The sequence below is a fragment of the Cololabis saira genome, chromosome 6 (genome assembly GCF_033807715.1).
Source record: "Cololabis saira isolate AMF1-May2022 chromosome 6, fColSai1.1, whole genome shotgun sequence".
NCBI lineage: Eukaryota > Metazoa > Chordata > Actinopteri > Beloniformes > Belonidae > Cololabis > Cololabis saira.
Genome location: NC_084592.1, coordinates 5,974,390 through 6,000,305, shown reverse-complemented (window position 1 = coordinate 6,000,305; position 25,916 = coordinate 5,974,390). Strand labels below are relative to the sequence as shown.

Sequence of the window (25,916 nt, the reverse complement as noted above, 5' to 3'; positions counted from 1 at the left end):
AACATTTATTGAAATTGATGATGTTTTAGTTCTTGAGCATTACACATCAGATGTACACGATATACCAAACGGGGCATTTTGGAGCAAATAAACTTTCTATTGGGGCAACAGCAGCAGCAGAATTGGCATTTACAAAATACACATTAGATTTTTTCAAACATCATACCAAAGAATAAGATAATATAATTATATATACATATATATATAATATATATATATATTTTATATATAATTTTTCCATCATAAATATGCAGAACTATACAGGCTGGACACGATTCACTGTAGTGGAGATAATTCTAATAAAGATTCAGGTGATGATCAGGTGTCACCTGAGAAAAGAAAAGGAAAGGTTTCTGAACGACACACATGGAAAACTGTACACGTGTGAGACCGGACGTTCATGGAGATCATGAAGTGCTACAACAAGCCAGAATAAAAGAGATTTCCACCTCAGTGATGCGTGGTCTCACATTTTTCCTTCTTACGCTGCCGACAATCGCGTCATATTCAACAACTTTCGTTCACACAAACTGGCATGAAAGCAGCCTGCAGGGCTGCAGACCACACAGAATCACCGTTTCTGACAATCACTGCACTCTGGAAAAGGAATAGTTCGTCTAATAAATGCAACTGGTTTAAAAAAAAAAAAAAAAAGTACAATTGTTGTTAAACAGTCAACGGTGTTTTGTTTATATCATATGTACAAAAGGCATTTATGTTATAACTGTGAGCAAAATGTTACATGTGCAAGATAGAGGTTATTCTTTTTTTCTTTGTGGTGTTTTAAGCAGACAAAAATCTGTGTTTTTAATGGCTGTAAGAGCTTTGGAAAATGCAACTTCAGAGACATTTTACAAGCATCTGTAAACAGAGTTTGGTCACAGGCCGGAGAGGCCACGGCATTTGGAAGGTGAAATGAGGACAGAAACCAGACTGAATGCTCGGTTTCACAGACGGTACCGGTGGATCACGACACACCACGCCAGGTTTCCCAGCAGTTGGTCCCGACCACAGAAGTGAACCGCTCTAGCGGGGAGACGCAGCCGTACCTTACACAGAATCATGAACTTCAAAGTACCATTACAGTAATCAGCAACATGACCCCTAGGGCTGGGCGATATATCCAGATTTTAATATATATCGACATATTTTCAAAAGCGATATGGTACGAGACAATATCGTTTATATCGATTTAAAAAAAAAAAAAAAAAAAAAAAAAAAAAAAAATATGATTTTGATATAGCTTATTTTGTGACAAATTGACAAATGTTTTGTTATTTGCACAACTGTCAACCTCAGTGGAAAAGTCTGCCTGTTACTGTCTACATTGTATTAATTGCACGGTGTATTTTAATTTAATTATTATGCAGGAAAGGGATATTTGTTTTATTTTATTCAAGAAGCATTTTTATTCTATATATGCAGGCAGTTTATTATTATTATTTCATTTGTTTTATTCATTTTGATATTGTGCAGACCTCTGTTAATAAATGTACCTGTGTGACATTTGGCACGAGGCTTTGTATTAAAACTTGTATTAAAAATTAGACTGTTTTTTTAAGGGTTTGCCTCAGAAAATATGAAGCTAACAGAGATGCTATGCTATAATGCTTTGGGGGAAACCCCAATTATGGCACAGAAAGAATATCGATATATATCGAGTATCGCCATTTAGCTAGAAAATATTGAGATATGACTTTTGGTCTATATCGCCCAGCCCTAATGACCCCCCCCCTTCCAGAAAAATAATGTGTATTTGGCAGAGTATAATCCCAACAATGATGGCAGTCGTATAGAAATCAACATGTCAGATAAAAGTCAGTCTCCCATTTACAAAGTGTACAAAGTTTATTTACACGTAGGACTCTTCTGCAAAGAAAAGCTGCTCAAAGTCTTCCAGTTGCGGGTCGCTGCAGCGCCGGCTCCGCCACTCCTTCTTGCTCTGCACGATGGCCAAAACCACTTCCTGGCTCCTGCGCAGGCAGGCGTCTGAGTCCGCCTTGCCCTGCGAGGAGAAGTAGTCCCTGACGGCCCGGGTGGAGGAGGGAGACAGGCAGGGGTGTGAGGAGGCGTGGCAGGGCTCCACGTCCGTAGCCCGCAGCCTGCCGTCCTGCGCCGGGGCCCCCGGGGCCCTGGGGGCCGGGGGCCGGGCCCGGTCCAGGGTGAGGCTGGCCGGGTGCTGGCACTTGGCCGGGAGTTTGGTGGGCTCGGAGGCTCGGCGGGGGAGAGTCTTCCGGCCCTTGTGGACTTCCAGGGGTGGGATTAGAGAGTGGGACTTGGGCCTGTGCAGGATGAGGGCTGTGGGACTCTGTCCGAAGAAAACCCCCTGCGGGGGCTGCACGCTCTCGCTCTCCCCGCTCCCGGCCCCGGTCTGGGGTCTGGTGGGGGAGGGCGGGGGCCTGCAGGCCGCCGGCTGGTCGTGCAGCAGCCGCAGCTCCTTGACCGTCAGAGCCTTGTCCGCGGCTCGGTAGAATGGGCAGCGCCCGCGCTGCAGCTGCAGCAGGGCCTGGTGGTAGGAGGGGGGGCTGCTGGACCTGCGGCCGCTCTGATTGGTCTCCGCAGCTTCCTGTGCGGGCGCGGCCGTGTGGCCGTTACTGGCGGGGTGGGAGTGTCCGTTCACCGCCACTGCGTCCTCCGTGTGTCCGGTCTCAGGCTGCCGCAGGGACAGGCAGAGCTCCCTCTTGAGCCACGTGTTGGGGTGGAGGCTGTGGCTCTGTCCGGGGGCCGGGGGCCAGTGAGGCGGCACCTCCCTCTGGGGCGGGGAGTCTCTGGGGGACTGCTGGGGGGCCGCCCCGCCGCCCACGCCGTAGTCGGTGGAGTACTGCGAGAAGGCGGAGTCCAGGGAGCTGAGGGAGGAGCCCGTGGGCGAGGTTGCCGGGGACGACAGGCTGGAGCAGCTGGCGTCCAGGCGCAGCGGCGGTGGAGGCGCGTGCTTCGTCTTCCTCCGCCCGCCGCTGGGGACTCGGGCCGCTCGGCTCTGGCTCTCCTCCTTCCTCTCCTCCTGCAGCTGCAGCCGGCCCAGCCCCTGCTCCAGGAACACCTCGTCCTCCTGCTGCCCCTCTCCCTCCATGGCGGCGTCGTAGCTGGCCTTGCGCGGGGGCTGCCGCCGGCTCTCTGCGAGGGCCAGCAGCGCGCTGGAGGAGGGCGTGCCGGCCAGGGCCAGGGCCGGCTCCGAGCTGCGTCTCAGCCGCCGCGGGGCCTGGGAGGAGCAGCCCACCTGCCGGGTGCGGGGCTGACGAGCCACGGGGCTGAAGCGCCGGGGCCGGGCCAGCGGCGGCAGCTGCAGCAGCAGCTCCCCGTCGGCGTCCGGCTCGGGGTCCCCGTCGCTCAGGGTGATCACCGAGTCCCGGCTGCAGCTGTCCGGCTTGTCCTTGTCCCGCAGCGGCAGCGGCTCCTGGTAGGGAGACTCGGGGTCGTCGTTCAGCTCGTTCTCCAGGCTGTCGTAGGACGAGTCGTTCAGCTGGAAGGAGGACGCGTCTGGGAGGAGAGAAGGAAGAGGTTATCAAAAGAGAGACAACAAAGTAAATAAATACATAAACTGTCTGAAAAATAAATATTTTCCAGACAGTTTATCCAAAAAGGGCGGGAGTGATTAGAGCAGGGGTCGGCAACCCGCGGCTCTAGAGCCGCATGCGGCTCTTTAGCGCCGCCCTAGTGGCTCCTGGAGCTTTTTCAAAAATGTTTGACCTTTTTTTTCCTTTTTTTTTTTACCTTTTTCTCTTTTTCTCTTCCTTTCCTTTTTAATCTCGACATTTGGACTTTTTTCTCGACATTTGGACTTTTTTCTCAATTGTACTTCAACATTAATCTCGACATTTCAACTTTTTTCTCAACATTTCACCTTTTTTCTCAACATTTCAACTTTTTTCTTGAGATTTCGACTTTTTTCTCTCGACATTTCAATTTTTTTTTGCTAAATTTTGTCATTTTTCTCAACATTTTGACTTTTTTCTCGACATTTCGCCATTTGCCTTCATTCTAAGGCTTATACAAGACTTTAAATGTTTTGCGGCTCCAGACATATTTGTTTTTTGTATTTTTGGTCCAATATAGCTCTTTCAACATTTTGGGTTGCCGACCCCTGGATTAGAGAGTGGTCTCAGTTGGACTAGAAGAGGAAACACCAGGGATAAAAGCAGGAGCATAGAGCCTCTATCTTTCTATTCTTCTTTTGTGGTTGCAGTTTTATCTTTTCTTTATGCATAAATACAAACAAAAATCCCTGGAGTTAAACTTGATCCAGTATAGATCAAGTCTCCTCATGCTTCCCAAGCTGAAGAGTGAATGCTTATGGATGGATGCTGATGTATAAAGTTGCTTTCGTCAATGGAAATTATGACTAAATATCATGGCCAACGAACCTTCATCACCTGAGGAAAACGAGACGAGACGCAACGAAAATGCTGGTCATGTGACGATAACGATAATTAAATATATAATGCAATATCGTACAGGAATAAAAAAGAGACTAAAATGTAGATTACAAAATACAAACTCTGCTAAAATGTGTGCGATCTTTGGATACACTTTCCTACATAGACGTGGAAAAGAAAACCAAATGCGTCTTCGAAAAAAAAAAAGATGGGGAGAAATGGAGATAAATAAATATGTTGTAAACTCAAATTAGAGTCTTCTGTATCTGGAATTAATGTATTCTTGAGTTTATATGGTAACAATATTATAATAATAAGATAACCTTGTTTGTAATTGTAAAATGGGGTTGGCTGAATACAATCTTTGACTAAACTGGACAATTATGACTAAAATGAGACTAAAATGCTCAGACTTTTAGTCGACTGAAACTCGACACGACTAAAAGGAAAATGAACGAGACTAAAACTAATAAAAACTAAAATGATAGCTGGACCCAAAGACTGGACTGAAACTAAGATAGAAACAGGCTGACAAATACAACACTAGTGATGTATAACGGATCCAGATTCACTGGTTTTAATTAAAGAACAAAACCAGGAGTCTTGGACTCGTCCTCCACCGTCATCCAAGTTTTCATTCATCTTTTCCCCTGTATGTGCTCGTCCTCCCTCTCTCTCTGGGGTCTTACCGGAGCCGTGGTCGCTGCCGCTGCTCTTCTGGCTGCAGGCTCTGAAGAGCGACGCCACGTCTCCCAGGACGCTGCAGCAGTTGTCGATGAAGAGCCGGACCAGCTCACACACCTGCAGGATAAACACGGCCGGGTTAGATCCTGCAGCCGCACACATCTGCACACATCTGGAGCATCTTCGGGTTTTTAAACATCTCCTACAGCTGCTGATCATTTCTTCTCACCGTTTTTCAGTGGGATGACAGAGTTGTATTGTTTATGCAAAGTCTCTGACCCGTTATCGTTCCGTGGTGTAAGCAGCCGCGACATTCTCAGAGGAAATTTAGCCAAAAATGCAGCTTCTAAGTTTCTGTGTCAGGAACGTGGAACCTTTCTGCAGCATATGCACGACACCAGCACACTCAGGGAGATTAGTGTGTTATCTTTGTGTTTTGTAACACAGGAAATCCTCAAATAATGGAAATAAAGATATTGAGCCATCATCCAGATTCATGGAAATGCAAAGCCGTTATCTGAAGGTCACATTTGAAGGCAAGGACTACTTTTCTCTTGGTTCTGCAGAGCAGTATTTGCAGAGTATTTTGCAGAGTATTGGCATTCCCGAGCAGCCTGATCACAGCGCCTGCAGCTCCTCCCTCCCAGCCCTGGTTTATATCCCCGTGATATTATATGACATCATGAACAGTCTTGAATTAGCACTTGCTTTAATGGCCACTGACTGTACGTCACTAGGAACGGCGGACACATCCAGCGTAGGAGTACTGGGGGAACCTAATCTTGACGTTTAGGGTCGACATACCGACCAGCTGAAGTTTTCAAACACGCCAACGGTGTCTGTGGTTTGTAAGTCCTATCAGCCCAGCTGGAATCTGTCTGAAACTAATCACACAGCGTGTTTGAAGGAGCCGCTTCTCAAACTAAACTGACTAATGGCACTTTTCCACTAGCACCTACTCGGCTCTACTTGGCTCTACTCAACTCGGCCTGGTTTCTTTTCCATAAGTCGGGCTGAGTACCTACTAGTGGAAAAGCGCCATAAATGTACTAGACAGGGTCGACATCCTCTCACAGCCACACCAGCTTGTGAATGCTGAATCCCAGCAGAGAAGAGAGTGCTGTTTTCTCCTCCGTCAGCGCAGACAAACTGAGCGAACTGCAGCCGAGTGAAAGCTCAGGCCACCGTGCAGAGACAGAGCGTGCAGGAACGAACGTCCCGTCTGCCTCGCTGTCTCCAACATGGAGTTGACATCACGGCTGCTGAGCTGCAGCATGTGCACACCTGAAAACATCCATCTATCTGCCTTCATCACCCACTGAACAGAAAAGGCACAAAGGCATCTCAGGGATCTGCTTTAGGCAGCGTGAAGCAACTCAATCATCTCCACAAGACCAAGACCAAGTGGATGAAAGGGGAGATAACTTCAGTGCAACTGTCCCATTCCTGAACAACAGCTCAATATTTGTTTCAAAAACACACTTTTAAAGTGTTTCCTAACACAGATAAAAGTGGAAATGACTAAATCAACCAGATTTTAAGACGGAAGCTAAACCGACCTCCACAACGCATGTTGAAGATGAAACCTTTTAAGCAACAGATTAAACCCTGCATGATCTAGATCAGAGGTTTTCAAACAAACATCGCAACAAGTTATTTTAAACGATAAGACTGCAATGAGCAAGATGAGTGTTGGGCTTGATCTGCAGCTGAACACACACATTAGTGGGAGGAAGACGTATTAAATGACATAACAGCCCATTATGACGGCAAAGCCGATCATCTGCTCATGAAAGCAGAGGATGAAGAGATGACGACTTTTAAAACAGGATAAGTTAAAGAAGGTTTAATTGGTCCTGAAATCTGACCAAGCAAAGTGCCACAAGCTCATCCGGCTGTTAACGTGTTGTGCAACCTTTGCATGCCACTTTCTACCCTCTGTGATCCGGTGCCCTCTATGAAATCAGCTACACATCTGCACATTTCCCCGACTGAATCAGAGAGATGCAGTGAAGAGTTTCACTTTGCTGCCAGACTTTAAAATCACGGACATTTTTCTCTGTCACTCAGAGTGCTGCTCTGCTACGTGATACAACACACTGTTGGAAGGAGCCTGTGGGCGTCCAGGACCCCCATACCACCCTGAATCCATCCATCAATCAGTCCAGAGCTGCTGCTGCTTCTGAACCTCAGCAGGATCTAATCTTCACCTCTTTAACCCTTGTGCCGTCTTCAGGTCAAGGGAGGAGGAAGAGAAGGAGGGAGGAAAGAAGGAAGGAAGAATGAAAAGAAGGAAAGAAGGGAGGAAGGAAGGAAGGAAGGAAGGAAGGAAGGAAGGAAGGAAGGAAGGAAGGAAGGAAGGAAGGAAGGGAGAAAGGAAGGAAGGAAGGAAGGAAGGAAGGAAGGAAGGAAGGAAGGAAGGAAGGAAGGAAGGGAGAAAGGAAGGAAGGAAGGAAGGAAGGAAGGAAGGAAGGAAGGGAGAAAGGAAGGAAGGAAGGGAGGAAGGAAGGAAGGAAGGGAGAAAGGAAGGAAGGAAGGAAGGAAGGAAGGAAGGAAGGAAGGAAGGAAGGAAGGAAGGAAGGAAGGAAAGAAGGAAGGAAGGAAGGGAGAAAGGAAGGAAAGAAGGAAGGAAGGAAGGAAGGAAGGAAGGGAGAAAGGAAGGAAGGAAGGAAGGAAGGAAGGAAGGAAGGAAGGAAGGAAGGAAGGAAGGAAGGAAGGAAGGAAGGAAGGAAGGAAGGAAGGAAGGGAGAAAAGAGGAAGGGAAGGAAGGAGAGAGCAGGAGGAAAGAATGAAGGAAGGGAAAAAAGAAGGAAGGAAGGAAACAAGGAAGGGAGAAAAGAGGAAGGGAAGAAGGAAGGAAGGAAGGAAGGAAGGAAGGAAGGAAGGAAGGAAGGAAGGAAAGAGGAAGGGAAGAAGGAAGGAAGGGAAAAAGAAGGAAGGAAGGAAGGAAGGGAGGAAGGAAGGAAGGAAGGAAGAAAACAAGAAGGGAGGAAAGAAGGAAGGGAGAAAAGAGGAAGGGAAGAAGGAAGGAGAGAGCAGGAGGAAAGAAGGAAGGAAGGGAAAAAAGAAGGAAGGAAGGAAGGAAGGAAGGAAGGAAGGAAGGAAGGAAGGAAGGAAGGAAGGAAGGAAGGAAGGAAGGAAGGAAGGAAGGAAGGAAGGAAGGAAGGAAGGAAGGAAGGAAGGGAGAGCAGGAGGAAAGAAGGAAGGAGAATGAGGTCATTTTGACCCGGAGACAGCCCAAGGGTTAAACCATTCAGAGGAAGGAAAGGAGCAAAATAGGAAATAAATCAACGGTATTCATCAAACACAAACTATCTGAACGTTTCAAAAACACACGCACATCCATCAAAGTGCAGATACCACTGCACGGCCATGTGTGCAGCTCAAGCAAAAGATCACACATCTGTCTCAGTAACGCAGGGACTTCCATGCAGTTTTAAAAGGAAAAGTTCAAACCAAGTGAAAGGACTGGTTCACATTTCAGGCACCGAGCTCAAGAAAAAACTGAGACTGAAGCTGCGTTTACCTCAGAAGCTCCTACACAGCTATGTTCGGCCCAAAACATTTAAATTATACCCTGCACCAATCCCAAACGGACAATCTGCTAAAACGGAGCCTTCACACGTCGCCAGGCGAGGCTTGAGAGTAGCCATTACGGAACCGGGAGCTCCGACCACAAGGTGGGAAGGCTCCAAATCTCACTTTGTTATTTTCCCCTCCCAGAAAAAAGTGTTGAGAAGGGACACGCAAACACGCAGCGTGAGAGCATGAAAGTGTTATTAAGGGAGTGTGTGTGAAACGGATCTGCTGGCATCCGAGAGCCGTGGGGATTTTTGCATTGACAAGTGTGTGTGTGTGTAGAAAAGAGGGGTGTTTTCAGTCAGCCACTGCTCTGCATGCAAACACACACTTGGCCTCAGGATTCTGTAGGAAATTCTTTGCATGTTTTCTCAATGAACCTCAACCACTTCGAGATGCAGAACACACAAGCTTTTCTTCACACGCGCAAACATTAGTTTGAAAAGATAAGCAAAGCAGCCACCCACGGAGATTTACCGCAGTAACTAACTCTCCAGATAGTTCAAAACACTCATCTTTTTCATTTGTCTTGTTACATTTTTAAAAAAGGACTTGGTGCAGGGATGTGGTGGAAGCCCGGGCTTCTGCTGCGACTGCAGCGACTGCTGCTGCTGAACGGAGACATTTCAGGGGAGGAACGCCGGCCGAGACGCCAGGGAGGAAGCTACTTTTAGAAATCCACAACAGACGGACTGGACACAGTTTCCATTTCAGCTCAGGTTGTTCATCTGAGCGGCTGTCGCACGTAAAGATCAAGCTAGATTAAAATGACTTGCAGGCAACAATTGTGCATGCATTGTCTGAACAAGTATTTACGTCAAATAGATTGTTATAAATAGATGGAAAATGTAAGTGAATTAAATTATTTGAATGGCGAGACAGCAAAAGAATGTGTGTGTGTGTGTGTGTGTGTGTGTGTGTGTGTGTGTGTGTGTGTGTGTGTGTGTGTGTGTGTCTCAACATTTCTAAACTTCCCATCAGGCCTTTGTCCTCTTTGTCCATGCTGCCCAGGAGGCCGATAGGAACAGATCCACCGTATTTTAATCAAAGTTACCTGAGGTGACCAGCTCCTTCAGCAGACCCCTGCTGGAGTATCTGCAGAGCTGCCAGCAGACATTCACTGAAGAATATAGGGTTTCACATGTTGATTCAACGGCAAAATCTAATATTTACTGCAGAGTCTAGCAGATGCTGAGTGAACATAAACAGTTGGTCGGTCCGCTAAACGCGGTAGCATGGCGACCACGATGAGGCAGTGATACTGGCTAGCCATTGGCTGAGCCGGCTGTCAGTCATATTAGAAATAAACATATCGCTTGATACAAACTCTCCTGGCGTGGTACAAAAAACAAAGAAACAAAAACACCCCCCTCAGAGTTGTCATGGGTGTGAAATCAAATGATTGAGACCAAAACAGTTTTTCGAACCAGACTGTAAATATGTTTTTTTCTTCACAAAATTTTGCAGCCAGCCTCTAGGGGCCGGTTGAGGAACTGCAACCAATCTTAGTTGTGCATGAGCCTCGACCCAGATATCAGAAGGTCAGTGCCTGACCTCTCTCCAGCTACGTGTTGCATCAGTGCTGACCGTCAGGATGTGATTAGGGGAACTAGTACTTCTTTGTTTTTGAATTTCCCGCCGCTATTTCTTCTGTGTGGTTTTCAAGTCGAGCAAGTTAATTGAATTGTCTGCAAAATGCCACGCATCACATTTATTTCTTATATGATTGATTGGCAGTCGGCTCAGCCAACCGCTGGCTGTTATCTCTTCTTCATCCATAATCGTCATGCTACTGTTAAGTCAATACGTTAAACGGTATCTCCTGCTGTAATGGTCTTTGGGAAGGAGCTGGGAGCAAAGCTGACTTTGATTGTAATACGGAGGCCATGTTTCCACCAGCGTCTGAAGAAACATGTTTGCACTTAGCAAGAAAAAAACTACCTTCAAGACCAGTCTTCAGAAACCAATGGGTCATGTGACCTCATGCTTCATCCATTGTTGAATAAAGTCTATGGGTGACAAGTGTTTCTTACAGCACACTCACTCTCGATCACTCATGCTGAAGCAGTTTGCTTAGATTATTCCACTGAAGTGCTAAATTCCTGGGAGTGTGCACAGCGTCTGAGCAAGTCGCTCCACACACACACACACACACACACACACACACACACACACACACACACACACACACACACACACACACACACACACACACACACACACACACACACACACACACACTCACTCAGGAGCGGATCAAAGTGGGCTGAACACGGCTAGCGGGTGAGATGAGAGGATTGATAGAACCCTGAGAGACGTGAGCGGCGCAGCTTCATCAGCTGGTCCAGGTTTTTACTCTGCTGTTTGCTCAACACCTTCTTGGATGAAAGTTTCCTGGATATCCTGATGACGACCAAACACCTTCTCGACAAGAAGTTGGACAGATTCTTGTAATAGGGCGGTGTTAAAGTAGTTTATGTTGTAGACCGGGAAGCGCAGTGGACAATTGAATAGAAATATGAGCACATCCATCATTCCAGTGGAGATAAGGCCGGTTCTGTTGTGGGAACTCGCTCAACCGTTTTCAGCTGACTCCTTTTTCCGATTCACAGATGCTTGACTGCTTTGTAAAAATTAGTTCTCCTGGAAATTTAATTTGAATTCATTTCCAGGGCTTTTTCTTCCTTTCACATCAATAACCACTTTGTCCTACAGTCAGCATGCTTGGATGACAACGGTTTTGATGTATTACTTGAACATGGAAACAGCCAACAGAAGTATCAAGCACACAGCCGCTGATACTTACCACCAAATAGGATACAGATCATAACTTTCCGACTTCAATTTTCTCTTTTTTTTAAGCATTTATTCCAAGTCTGACCGATGCGTCCGTACCACAGAGAATTTTAGGACCCATCTAAATAAGTAGACGATGTTGTCTTATGTAATCAATGATAATAACCTTAAATTCTGCAGACATCTATTTGTTTTTGCCTTGTTTTGCTTTCATTTAGGGAGGGCTGGATGGAGACGCTCCAGGGGTCATTTCCAAGCTTGGGGTCGTATTTTGTTTATTCAAGAATGCTGATAATAGGTTTAAGGTTGCTTATAAGCAGATTTATTTAAGGCTAAATCCCCCCCTCTGCTCCCAGTCTGCAGCCAAAGCTCAGCCTCGCCGTTAAGACCAAACATGTTCGACTCTTATTAACATTTCTGAACATATCTGCATATGATCCTTCTCACCTTTTTGGTGGCCTCCCCCTCCATCTCGGGGGTGCTGGGGGCCGGGGGCCACAGCATGCTGGGAGCAATGCAGACTGACAGGTTGAAGGCGTTCATCTGGTTGTCGTGGGCGTTCCCTTGTATGCAGTGCAGCACGGCGATCACGTGTCGCAGCAGAAGCAGGTTCTCGCCGGGCAGGAGGGGCAGCAAGCTGTGAGACAACGATATAGAGACGGATGAGAGGGGGGGAGACGCACCTGATTATCTGCTTACATGCTTGTGTCTGGACTAGGGATGGGCGGTATGGAATAAAACATTTATCACGATCATTTCTGGCATTTATCCCGATAACGATAAAAATGACGATAGAGAAAATAACAATTCAACTCCATCTTTGTAACTATAAATCTATCACCACATTCAGTCTTTGGAGCCCCCAAAACACTGCTCTAAAAGAATACTGAATACTACTAAACTACACCAATTAAATTCATAAAAACCAATTAAATGAGTCGTGCTGTACTGCAAAACTAACAACTCAAGCTCCTCGCTCTCAGATCCACCATGTTTGTTACACAAAAACGTCATCAACGGGAATCTTCCTTCCTTCCTTCCTTCCTTCCTTCCTTCCTTCCTTCCTTCCTTCCTTCCTTCCTTCCTTCCTTCCTTCCTTCCTTCCTTCCTTCCTTCCTTCCTTCCTTCCTTTCTTCCTTCCTTCCTTCCTTCCTTCCTGCTCTCTCCTTCCTTCCTTCCTGCTCTCTCCTTCCTTCTTCCCTTCCTTCCTGCTCTCTCCTTCCTTCTTCCCTTCCTTCCTGCTCTCTCCTTCCTTCTTCCCTTCCTTCCTTCCTTCCTTCCTTCTTCCCTTCCTTCCTTCCTTCCTTCCTTCCTTCCTTCCTTCTTCCCTTCCTTCCTTCTTTTTTCCCATCCTTCCTTCCTTCCTTGTTTTCTCCCTTCCTTCCATCCTTCCTTCTTTCCTTGTTTTCTCCCTTCCTTCCATCCTTCCTTCTTTCCTTGTTTTCTCCCTTCCTTCCATCCTTCCTTCTTTCCTTGTTTTCTCCCTTCCTTCCTTCCCTTCCTCTTTTCTCCCTTCCTTCCCTTCCTTCCTTCCTTCCTTCCTTCCTTCCTTCCTTCCTTCCTTCCTTCCTTCCTTCCTTCCTTCCTTCCTTCCTTCCTTCCTTCCTTCCTTCCTTCCTTCCTTCCTTCCTTCCTTCCTTCCTTCCTTCCTTCCTTCCTTCCTTCGACGGTTTATCGTGAACGGTAAAATATCACCCATTCCTAGTCTGGAAATATATGTCAGGAATGTCTCTAAAATGGTTAAGTCATTGCTTTAATGCTGCTTCTGGAACAAAAAGGGTATTTGCATCATGTCTCTCATGTCGGTAACAAACATCCCAGTTTGATAATGTCACAGTGGAGATGCAAAAGTCTCCGCTAAGAGCGTCTACCTCTGGATGGACGACAGCCGTTCCTCCTCTCCCTCTCCCTCCAGGACGTCCACCCACTGGTGGTAAAGATCCACACACAGAATGCCGCCGGGGATGTTCCGCAAAAAGTCCTGTAAGAAGAAAAACAAAGATAATTGGATTGAGATTCTTTTTTAAATGAGTTAAGCTTAAATATTTTCTTTGTTGATGTTAACTGGCAAATATGGTTAAATTATTATATTTATTTGTATCAGAGGAATTTTATAGGCCATATACAGGACTGTCTCAGAAAATTTGAATATTGTGATAAAGTAATTTATTTTCTGTAATGCAATTAAAAAAACAAAAAATGTCATACATTCTGGATTCATTACAAATCAACTGAAATATTGCAAGCCTTTTATTATTTTAATATAGCTGATTATGGCTTACAGTTTAAGATTAAGATTAATATTCTAATTTTTTGAGATAGGATATTTGAGTTTTCTTAAGCTGTAAGCCATGATCAGCAATATTAAAATAATAAAAGGCTTGCAATATTTCAGTTGATTTGTAATGAATCCAGAATGTATGACATTTTTGTTTTTGTAATTGCATTACAGAAAATCACAATATTCTAATTTTCTGAGACAGTCCTGTATAATAAATAATCTTCTGTCAAAGGAACATAAACATGTTTATGTCTCAGGTGAAACACATCACACATGAAAATGAAGCATTAGTCATGTCTGTCCCTGGACCCACTGCTGCAGCGGCTGCATCTGGATCTGGATCCAGAACAATGCTCCACCTTGTGAGCGGGACTGGCCGCCTGCCCGGCTGCACAGAGACAGATGATCCTGTCTGGAGCTGGTTCAGTCTGGACGCACATCAGTCACACCTGCTGCAGGAACAGGTGAGGCGGGTGCAGAGCGGTGCTCGCGAGGCCGGTGTGTTACCTTGAGGACGGCAGCGATGACGAACACGGACTGCCGTTTGATCTCCGGGTCCTCCGTCCCGCTGTCCAGCCGGTCTCGCAGCTCCCGGCAGGCTTTGGCCCCGGCTGAGCGCCTGAAGATGCCCCGGGTGTACGGCCCCTCCAGATACAGGAACGCCAGCATGTCCTGCAGGAAACAGAAACATCGGAGGTCAACGGGACAAAAACCCTACAGACCCAGATGGAGGAGCATTGCAGGAATATCAGGGATCCAAAAGAGATCAAAGCATTTCTCAATTTGTTCAAAAATGAACAGTTTTTCTAGTGTCATTGATTAACAGAATAGCAGTTTAACAGACAAAGTAAGCAGCTTTTTTCAATAAAATAAGCATCGACCTCCCATAACTAGGCCTGTTTTGAAAAAAATTGATTTTCCGATTCTAAATCGATTCTCGTATTAATTCCTAAAAATCGATTTGTATGTCTAACGATAGATTTTTTTTCATCATTACATTTTCGCCCGCTGAACTTTAATCCCAGTAGTCACTAGGCCTGTGTTGAAAAAAATCGATTTTCCGATTCTAAAATCGATTCTCATATTAATTCCTAAAAATCAAATCTTATGTCTAAAGATCGATTTTTTTTTTTTCTCCATCATTTTCTCCAGGTGAACCTTAATCCCAGTAGTCGGACACAGTTTGTCATGACACTTCTGAAAAATGCCAGGTGCTTCATGGCAATATGTGTGCGTGGTGACAGAATAAATTAGATAAGCTAAAATGATTTGTTTACTGCATGAACTGTTGCAATTTCTTTCTTTTTTGCACTTTATTGAAAGGCCTGTTTGAGTTATTTATTTCTTAGTTATTTCACAATAATTATTGTGAAATTATTATTTCACAATAATTATTGTGAAATAACTAAGAAATAAATAACTAATTCAGGCAACAGCTCAAAAAACATTTTAAATAACACTAAGCCTAAACACTAATATCGAATCGGATCAAATCATGATAATCGATTCTGAATATTAAGAATCGAATCGATTCTTGACATTTGAATTGATCCCCAGCCCTAGTAGTCACGTCATTTAATTCACACATGGGCGTAGTGTGAAACTATCAAACAATGAACATGGCGTCAAAGAATAGCTGCAGCTCCTGAAAGGCTTAAAAATGTGCATAAACATATTTTTTTCTTGAACTTAATGAATACATTTTTTTATATAACATTTTTAATAACACTAACCCAAATCAATACCGGATCGAATCAAATCCTGATAATCAATTCTGAATCTTAAGAATCGGAATTGATTCTTGACATTTGAATGGATCCCCAGCCCTGCCCATAACACCACATCTCCTTTAAGTCAAGTACAAACTCAACCCAGAATCCTCCCATCACTTCAGGACGAGGTCCCCACCCCCTCACCCGCTCTAATCCCAGCTCACCATGACGGGCTTGGGCAGGCCGTGGTCCGGGGAGCACACCGCGCTCAGGGGCTGTCCAAACAGCCGTCCCTGCGTGGGGGACGGGGACGTCGGGGACAGGGGCAGGCTGTCCAGCTGCGTGTTGGAACCTCTCCAGAAAGGCCAGTTTATCAGCGAGCGCTTTCTCTTGAAGGTCTTGGAGTGACCAGGCTCTGTGAGACACGGGGGGTTGAGAGGTAGATGTTACAATCACCGGTGGTTATTCCAGAGCGTGGCGAACAAAACTACAACGGTACAGCGTAATCACCAGTTTCATCATTAGTGTGCTATACAAATAAACTTGCCTTGCCTTAAAGTGATAAAAAAAAAATACTGAACAATTATTGTCTCCTTAGATTAACCCGATTAACAACCTTAAAAGGATCAGACTGTATTTTTTCCTTAATACTGAACATTCATTATGTCTGAAGCAGACATTAGCTCAAAAACATGAACAAAATCCAAGACTGCAGCTTTGCTTGAAGCCCGCTAAATCATGTAAACATTTGATTGAATCCTCCTCATCAACACTCAGCTGCAGACAATGCTGCATTTGAAACAGGGAAGTTGAACTCTTGACCACTAGTAGTTATACAATCTGCTAAAATGAGGAAAGAAAGAACTGTACTAATAATGTTCTACTTGCACAGGTTTGATTGGATAAAGAAGGGTAAATATTTACAGTCTGAATTGATAAACCCAATCTGAGCTCCAGGCCAGGGAATCAAACTTTGTGATGTTTTATCATTCAGACATTTTAACGAAGTTCGGATTTATTCTCAAATACAATATGGGCTGCAGCATCACCCGCCATCAACAAACCACACTTTAAAACGCAAGTAAAATGTCATCCATACAAGCAGCAGTTCCTATCATCAGGCTCTAAAATCTAAACAAACACACAACAACACACACACATGAATGGTGTGACGGTAAAACGTTTCCCTTATTCTTATCTACATTCTTATCTGTGGCGTTTTATCAATTTGAGCAGCTCGGTGACTTGTGTTGAGACTGTGTGTGACAGGAGGCATCAGTACAAACTGTCCTAACCGCAGACGAGGGATATGCAAATATCTGAGGAGGAAAATGTGCCACGCCAGTATTTTTCTGTCAGTTCCAGGGTGTAAGGAAAGCTTGCCGTTGTAATCCTGGGCTAGAAAAGCATGTTAAAGCAAGACACAGGCGTTTCATTCAGGGATCTGTGCAAATTTAAAGCAGCACAAAGGAACTGAGCTCAGCAGCTCCCCCTATAGAAGCGGAGGTCCAATCGCCTTAACAGCACCCTCATGTTTTCTCTTTACTTATATATCATTAAAATCATTACTTTTGAGTTTAAGCTAGTTAGATATTCCGTCAAATGAAATAAAAACTGATATTTTAACTTAAATAAGCAAGTCTCTTGTGCTCCTATAACAAAAAAGGGCAGAATATATCTCCTTTAAAGAGACAGAAGCTCAAATGATGCATTTCAAATTAAATGTTTCAAAGTTTCTGCAGCAAAGTAGTTTAGAAAAATCCTCTCCGCATCATTAAAGCATGTACATCCCATATAATGCATCCAAAAAAGCATAACAAGATGAATTTAAACGTCACATTCAGAGCATTTCATGATAAACATAAGTGTGGCAATGCTCGCTTAGACACTAAATTCAATCAAACAGGAAGGATGTTTCAGGACAGGCTCACAGAAACAGAAGAAAAACTGACCATGAAGACGTGTGTTCATCCTTGAGAACATCATTTCATCTGAAACTTGTATTTTTACGCGGCGTTTACCCACGCACGTGTTTTCTTGCATACATGCCGGGCCTCGTGGCGATGCGTTCCTTCTGCAGCGTTTGCTCAACGGTGCAGTGCAACAGCGCTTTCCTGTGTTGGGTAAGAGTCTGTCTGCAGGTCTGTGTTCACTGTTTCTACATGTCCTCATTGACATGAGCGCTGAGCACGTCTGCATACTGGCTGTGCACTCAAGTGGTTCATAATAAGAAAATACAGCTGTATAAAATAAAGATTGACGAGGTAGTGGGGGAAACGTGACAGTAGTGACAAACATTGACTATTTTAATCGTGTAGATTTGATGATTTGCTGTTTCTCCTCGCGTCCTCTCTTTCTTTTTTTAATCCCATTAGACATATTTTAAAGAAAATAAAGCGCTAATGTTGCCTTGCCGTCTGGGAATTTGTAACGAACACAAATAGTTCATCAAATAATATCAGATGAGTTAATAGGAGGACTGAATATAGAAATGACTAATAAATGTACCCTCGTTTTTTCTATTAATGCCAACCGGCCCAAACCAAAACACTGCAACCCTGCAGCCATTATTGTGAAATACTACTGAGGCGACTCTCGCTGGCCAGCAGTTTTGAAATAACATTTGTTTCTAACAGGATCTGATTTATTTCCAAGGGCGGGACTCTCCCGACAAACAAAAGATTCTTTTAGTGGGTGGAGGATCCCGCAGCCAAAAAAGCCCCACAAAATCCCTGGCATACCTCACACAGAGTCCACTATTAAACAATCAGCCGTGGCGCAATGCCCACGTGCACCCTGGAGCAAAGTTTAACAGTGACTAAAGATACTGGCCTGCTCCGGCACTCGGGGAAGAAATGAAGAAAAAAAAAATGAAAAAAAAGAGAGAAATCTGAACTTGCTGCAAATCAGGTGTGACATCACTGCAACACTCACAGATCAGAGTAGCAGAGAAAGCAATAAAACATATTTAAGGTTTCTTTTTTAGGGGTCATCTTGGATATGTATATTATTCACTTTTATAGTAAGATATAAGTGATTAATAGGAACTGAAGACTAAATAGCCGAAGATCAGGCGGGCTTACACAACCAGGAGAGGGGCAGACGCTGGTGAGGGAAGTGGAGAGTTTCTGGCGCAAGAAAGTCTGTGTTCTTAAAAGAAACGCAAAGATGTGCATCGTAGGACACATCGGTATCAAAGAGGGCAACGAAGGTTACACACCACCACAGATACCGTCAGATCAGTTCACCCCATGCATTTGAAAATGAAGCTGGAAATGTTATTTGGGAGAGAAACGTGGCTGTTTGTTCTCCTGCTTCTTGACCTCAGTGAGTTGTGTCAAAACAAGCCTATAAATAACTCACAATCCTATTCCTAACCCAAGTTCAATACAATAATTTTTGGGGGTTCTGTTTAAAGAGGTATTGCTGGACAAAGTCCCCTGTCAGCCGTCAGGAGCTGGCCACGGACAGCTGGCTAGTTAATGATGTAGTCTGGCACGTTAGGCCCAGCCCAGCTTTTATGTTGGACATTTCTTTGTTTCTGCTTCATGCTGCTCTGAGGTTCTGTTAAACTGCCATGAATTAGAGCAGAACCTTTAAATCATGGCAACGCCGTCCCAGTTATTGATAGAAAAAGAAAGGACTTAGAACATCTGCAACATGTCACAATGACGCACTGGACTTGAGAGAAATGTTGCTAAACAGTTACTTAAGTGTCATTTAATGGGTTGATTGAGACTAGGAATGGGTGATATTTTACCGTTCACAATAAACCGCCAAAAAAATTCCCCACCGTAAGAATTTGTCATCTCACGGTAAAAATGATAAATTCCCGTTGATGATGTTTTTGTGTAAAGCTGATTTATGGTTCTGTGTTAAATCCACACACAACGTACAGGAAGGAAGGAAGGAAGGAAGGAAGGAAGGAAGGAAGGAAGGAAGGAAGGAAGGAAGGAAGGAAGGAGCCACAAAAAGAAAGAAAGAAAGAAAGAAAGAAAGAAAGAAAGAAAGAAAGAAAGAAAGAAAGAAAGAAAGAAAGAAAGAAAGAAAGAAAGAAAGAAAGAAAGAAAGAAAGAAAGAAAGAAAGAAAGAAAGAAATGAGCCACAAAAAAGAAAGAAAGAAATGAGCCACAAAAAGAAAGAAAGAAAGAAAGAAAGAAAGAAAGAAAGAAAGAAATGAGCCACAAAAAGAAAGAAAGAAAGAAATGAGCCACAAAAAGAAAGAAAGAAAGAAAGAAAGAAAGAAATGAGCCACAAAAAGAAAGAAAGAAAGAAATGAGCCACAAAAAAGAAAGAAAGAAATGAGCCACAAAAAGAAAGAAAAAGAAAGAAAGAAAGAAATGAGCCACAAAAAGAAAGAAAGAAAGAAATGAGCCACAAAAAGAAAGAAAGAAAGAAAGAAATGAGCCACAAAAAGAAAGAAAGAAAGAAATGAGCCACAAAAAGAAAGAAAGAAAGAAATGAGCCACAAAAAGAAAGAAAGAAAGAAAGAAATGAGCCACAAAAAGAAAGAAAGAAAGAAATGAGCCACAAAAAGAAAGAAAGAAAGAAATGAGCCACAAAAAGAAAGAAAGAAAGAAATGAGCCACAAAAAGAAAGAAAGAAAGAAAGAAATGAGCCACAAAAAAGAAAGAAAGAAATGAGCCACAAAAAGAAAGAAAGAAAGAAAGAAAGAAATGAGCCACAAAAAGAAAGAAAGAAAGAAATGAGCCACAAAAAGAAAGAAAGAAAGAAATGAGCCACAAAAAGAAAGAAAGAAAGAAAGAAATGAGCCACAAAAAGAAAGAAAGAAAGAAATGAGCCACAAAAAGAAAGAAAGAAATGAGCCACAAAAAGAAAGAAAGAAAGAAAGAAATGAGCCACAAAAAGAAAGAAAGAAAGAAATGAGCCACAAAAAGAAAGAAATGAGCCACAAAAAGAAAGACAGACAGACAGACAGACAGACAGACAGACAGACAGACAGACAGACAGACAGACAGACAGACAGACAGATTCCCGTTGATGACGTGTTTGTGTAACAAACATCTGAGTCTTTCCAGTTTTGCAGTACAGGTGTAACTCATTTAATTGGTTTTTATTAATTCAATGTAATTGGTGTAGTTTAGTAGTATTTAGTATCTTTTAGAGCAGTGTTTTGGGGGCTCCAAAGACTGAATTTGGTCTTTGGTGAGTTGAATTGGTATTCTTTTTATCGTTATTGAGATAAATGCCAGAAATGATCGTGATACATCTTTTAGTCCATACCGCCCATCCCTAATTGAGACTACAGCACTGAATAAGGGTTTCTGCCTGCCCTCCGCCCAGTAAACACACGTTTGTTAGTCTTTGGAGTCGTCTATAGCCGCGAGGCTGGTATGGAGCGATCACGTAAGATGCTGTTATGCCTGAAGCGAAGGAATCTGAGGCGAAGCTTGTGGTTGGCAAACTGGAGCCTCCTTGCCTGGAAAACACACTTTTTTCCTCCGTAATTTGTTTTCCTCCAAGCCTCATGTCATACTTTTTCCACCATGGCCTCTTCAGTACTGTCCATGGTCATCTTCCCCCCCCCCCTCCCTCACCACGCCGCACACTCCCATCTGCTCCTCGCCGTCTGGGTTTCTTCCCTCTGCAGATTCCTGCGTCTCTATCAGCCAAGCGTTGGTTGTTTCTTTTTCCTGTAACTCCGCTGGCCTTCAATCTTGCTCAATAGCTGTGTCATCGCTTTTCACTTTCCATCTTCCTATTCTCACACCGGTCCATCCCTTCTGGGGTTTCTCTCTCTTTGTCCGTCTTGTGTTTGTCTTATTTCTGCGTCGCTCTTGTCCCGACCCCGTTTCCGTACCAACCTCCTTTCCCACTGTTCTCCTTTTCCTCCCGCCCACCTGTCGGGCCTTCGTCAGGACGGGCGAGATGAGCGTGAGCGTGAGCCGCGACCGCCGAGAACCAGCACAAACAAGGGTAACGGTTTATGTAAGAGGAACAAATTGTGGGAAGTACATTCTGTTCTGCATTAATACTTCTGTATCCTCACATTTCTTCTCGTGGTTTCATAGAGTTCGATTTATAGGTGGATTCTGGACACCGACTGACCACGTACTTAGTAACCTCAACTGTCATGTTAAAGGAAAAAACAAGCATTATTTACAGCAGAGAGTCTACGCCTTTACTTCATGAATCTCTCGGAGCAGAGATAAACTGATAGCGGTTAAGTGCCTCTTGCATCAGGACATATTTGACCTAAACAGCACTTTTTAAAGGATTTATTTTGAGGCTGAAATTGACGTAATTTTATCCGAAGTAAAGCAGGACGATGAATTCACGAGCACCAATGTTAATATCCAAGCAGAGGACTCAATAACTACATTTTGTGATGTTGAAAAGCTCTTAAAACTGTTACCTCCCACATACAGACGCGCTTTTGAAATACGCATAAAAATCCATTTAGATCAACTTGTAAAAGAAACAAGACAAATTTTAAATAAAAGCTACTTTTTGAAACAGTTCTGTTCGTTTAAAAATCAGTGTCACAACTTTATACCAACTACCTCTAACTCACAGCGCAATATAGTGAAAGTAGACGCGAACCATCTGCACCTATTTTTATGAAATATTCACTATTATACATTCATAAACTTAATGTTTTTCACTCATGCTTGTTTGTGCATAAGTTTATCAATAGAAAACAAGATCTTCCTGTCACTTTCCAGCAGTTTTTTTACTTTTTCATCTTATTTTAATTAATATCCAACTAGACACAGTGGCAATCTTCATTTACCTTTCTGTCGAACTTCTGGTCATCAATTTAATATTACATTTAGATCCAAAACTCTGGAATTACTTGAAGGTGTCGCTGAAGTCAACATTATCTTTTACCTCATTCAGAAAGTTATTAAAAAAACATCTTATTCTGTTTTAAATGTAATCCAGACCTTGTAACCATGTTCGCTTTTACGTTTATGTTTATCATTTTTTTCATTTGTTGTACATTATCTTTGTTATTTCATCACAGTTGTTGATGGGAGCTGAAATCTGTACAAGCCCTTCGGGCTTCATTCCCTCCATGCACTGTAAGTAAGTAAGTAAGTAAGTAAGTAAGTAAGTAAGTAAGTAAGTAAGTAAGTATAGTAACTACTTGTTGTAGTTTTAGTTTACCATAATCTGATTTTCTTTCAAACTTTGTTCCCTTTAAACATCCAGTATCTCACCTAGGAGATGCGGCGATGTGACGACAGCCTTGTTGGGTTTGAGGATGAACTGGCACTGTGTGTCTGGGGGGAGACACTGGTCCAGCAGCAGAACCCCCGGGCAGTCGGTGGGACTCATGGGATCCCTCCCCACTCCTCCAGCGCCGCTGCCGCCGTCTCGTATGTGGCTCATCTTGATGCTGAACGGAAACTCGTGGCCTTGGGAGAGAGGTCAGAGTCCAGAGGTTAGAGGTGGAGGCTGTGGTATGTGCGATGTGTGCGCCTTGACGTGGAGCCAGAGCAAAAAAATGTGACGGAAATTAGACCCGGGCCGGAACTGGAGCAACAACAAATCATAAATATAGGGCTGGGATGTTAGGAATCCGGAGCGAAGTACAAAACAAAAGATTCTTCTGTGACTAAAAAGAAAACAACCAAGAGGCTCCCAGATGTTGAGTTTTGATGCTCGCGCCGCAGTCACATCCTGTTGTTTTGGTTTTATAATACTCCTTTACTTGATGACTCGGGGATTTTTATATTCAATACATAACTGAAACTGATCACCCCAAGTATACAAGCACATCTTCCACTTCCCCAGTTTAGAGCCCACCCTGAATCTTATATCACCGTTAACATTTTCACACTTAAAAAAAAAAGGAAAACTATTTTTATAATTGTGTTTCACAAATAAAAAGAAAGAGAAAGTTCCAGATAGTGAAAACCAGCGGCTCACCGATGAGAGGATACGGAGGCTCGTCCTTACAGGAGCTCACCCACAACCGGTGGTCTTTCACACAATTCTAGGCAGAAAAAAAGAAGTTTAATTAAAATTAAATGGCTATTTTCACATATTCCAGCTTCACCTTCATAAATGCGAGATAACATGGAGCTGAGCATCAACAGTGTTCACTCACCGAGATGCCAAACTGCTGCAGAGCCACGCGGATGACGTCCGTGGTGCTGTCAGTGTTGCTGACCACCAGCGTCTTGGCCTGAAACATCATGGAAACGCGCACTTTAATTACAGAAGTGCTGCTGATCCAATAAAGTACCAAAGTTGAAGAAAGAAAAACATCATACATAAGCACAGTTTCCAATATCCTTGGCGAATATCTTTAGAGGAACAGTCTTGGGGTCGTCCTTCTCTTTTCCTTCACTTATCCGACTAAATGTGGGGAAACACAAAGCGAGGAATGAAGTAAATAAAGGATCTGATGTGAGAGGTTGGGGTATGATGGAGTTTAAGCATTCAACAGAACATTATTACCAAAAGAGCTGATAATAGTTGGCTATTCTCCTCAGATCTGTCATTTTCATTTATCCTTACATCACTCTGACTCCCGCTTGAGCTGCTCTGGTTTATAACTTAGAAATGAATCAAAACAAAATTCTTTGGATCCACTGAGAGAATTGGCAACTATAAAGCTCAAGCTTACAACAAAACAGTCCAGCCAGTAACTTACCTGTTGATGAGTGCCAACCATTTGTCCTTGAGCTCCTCGGAGCTGGAGAGCAACAGAGAACAAAATGATACAATATAATTAGATGTTTCGCCATGTTACGCAACTCCAGCGGTGTAAAACCACAAGATTCAGCCAGAGCTAGGACAGGATTCCTGCAGATAGAAGACGCAGAGCTCGTATCTGTCAGGACACATGCGTCTGTGCCAGTAGGGCAGGTGCAGGAGCACAGCGTGGCTCGTTTGACTGCATCGGTTTGTGCTGCATGTCGGAGCCCGTTCTGCTTCTGGTTTGTTTAGGTTGAGCCGAGCTGCTCTTACGTGAGAACGCCGAGCTCTGAACGCTTCAATGTTTGTGGCTGCAGGGTGGGTATGCAGTTCCCCTTAGGAGGCACTTCTGCAGCTCAGAACGCTGCAAACCCGTTCAGAAGTCCACTCAAGTGGCTCACCTCCCCTAACAGTAAAGTAGCGCCGCAAGATGCACCGAATGAAGTTACCAACGAGTCCAATTAATGCTCCTCTCATCAAATTAGATGAAACTAACTAAACTAAACAGAAAGGACTTGTGCAGTGCTGCGTGTGAAGTGGTGCGTGTGCTGTAGTGCGTGTGCTGCGGTGCGTGTGCAGTGGTGCGTGTGCAGTGGTGCGTGTGCAGTGGTGCGTGTGCAGTGGTGCGTGTGCAGTGGTGCGTGTGCAGTGGTGCGTGTGCAGTGGTGCGTGTGCAGTAGTGCAGCGGTGCGTGTGCAGCGGTGCGTGTGCAGCGGTGCGTTTGCAGCGGTGCGTGTGCAGTGATAAATGTGCAGTTGTGCATGTGCAGTGTGTGCAGTGGTGCATGTGCAGTGGTCCGTGTGCAGCGGTGCGTGTGCAGTGTGTGCAGTAGTGTGTATGCAGTGCTGCGTGTGCAGTGTGTGCAGTGGTGCGTGTGCAGCGGTGCGTGTGCAGCGGTGCGTGTGCAGCGGTGCGTGTGCAGCGGTGCGTGTGCAGCGGTGCGTGTGCAGCGGTGCGTGTGCAGTGTGTGCAGTGGTGCGTGTGCAGCGGTGCGTGTGCAGCGGTGCGTGTGCAGCGGTGCGTGTGCAGCGGTGCGTGTGCAGCGGTGCGTGTGCAGTGCTGCGTGTGCAGTAGTGCATACGCAGTGATAAGTGTGCAGTGATGTGTGTGCAGTATTACATGTACAGTAGTGCATGTGCAGTGGTGCGTGTGCATGTGCTGCGTGTGCATTACCACATGTGCAGTACCACATGTGCAGTAGTGCATGTGCATGTGCTGCGTGTGCATTACCACATGTGCAGTACCACATGTGCAGTAGTGCATGTGCATTTGCTGCGTGTGCAGTGCGTTTCCACACCTGAAGGAGGCCACGCAGTTGCAGGTGGGCCAGCCCAGGACGAAGCTCCTCTCGGGGCTCGTGCTGCCCTCACACACCTCCTCCATGCAGTTAGCGGTCCACATCTCGCACGCTCTCACTTGGGCCTTCACTTTGAAGTGCGTTGGGGACCTGAAGAAACCAATAAACAAATAAATTGTCACTGGAGCAAAACTGAAGCACTCAAGATGTTTGGTTCAGTTGTTGAGCAACTTCAAAGTGGACTTCACTTGTCAGTTAAGTGAACGAGGGAACGACATGATAAATTCCTTGTTGTTACTCCAGAAACTCACTTCAGATTCCCACCTTCAAGGAATCTAGCTTTTCTGCAAGCACCAACACATGAAATGATTTAGGTAACGCTCGACTTGGGAACAAATATTAAGACATTCTGTTATTTTAGGCCTCATCCAATCCATTCTCATGAGAAAAATGTGAATGTTATGAAACAGAAGACTGAATCAAAACCAACACAACTTCTGCATTTTGTTTGTTTTATTTAACAC

At 44.4% G+C, this 25,916-nt stretch overlaps 1 protein-coding gene across 1 annotated transcript in view; it reads right to left on the bottom strand.

Annotated features, from left to right (window-relative positions):
* Positions 1-1,252: 1,252 nt before the first annotated feature.
* arhgap20 (Rho GTPase activating protein 20) overlaps positions 1,253-25,916 on the bottom strand; it is a 41,579-nt gene continuing 16,915 nt past the window's right edge. The window contains exons 4-15 of the mRNA XM_061723097.1: positions 25,393-25,542; positions 24,052-24,093; positions 23,669-23,753; positions 23,503-23,580; positions 23,322-23,388; positions 22,610-22,807; positions 15,650-15,840; positions 14,221-14,385; positions 13,304-13,413; positions 11,880-12,069; positions 5,063-5,174; positions 1,253-3,477 (exon numbers count right to left, since the gene is read on the bottom strand). Of these exons, the coding sequence (XP_061579081.1) occupies positions 1,853-3,477; positions 5,063-5,174; positions 11,880-12,069; positions 13,304-13,413; positions 14,221-14,385; positions 15,650-15,840; positions 22,610-22,807; positions 23,322-23,388; positions 23,503-23,580; positions 23,669-23,753; positions 24,052-24,093; positions 25,393-25,542 (3,013 nt within the window). The 3' untranslated portion in view covers positions 1,253-1,852. The remainder of the gene's footprint in view (positions 3,478-5,062; positions 5,175-11,879; positions 12,070-13,303; positions 13,414-14,220; positions 14,386-15,649; positions 15,841-22,609; positions 22,808-23,321; positions 23,389-23,502; positions 23,581-23,668; positions 23,754-24,051; positions 24,094-25,392; positions 25,543-25,916) is intronic.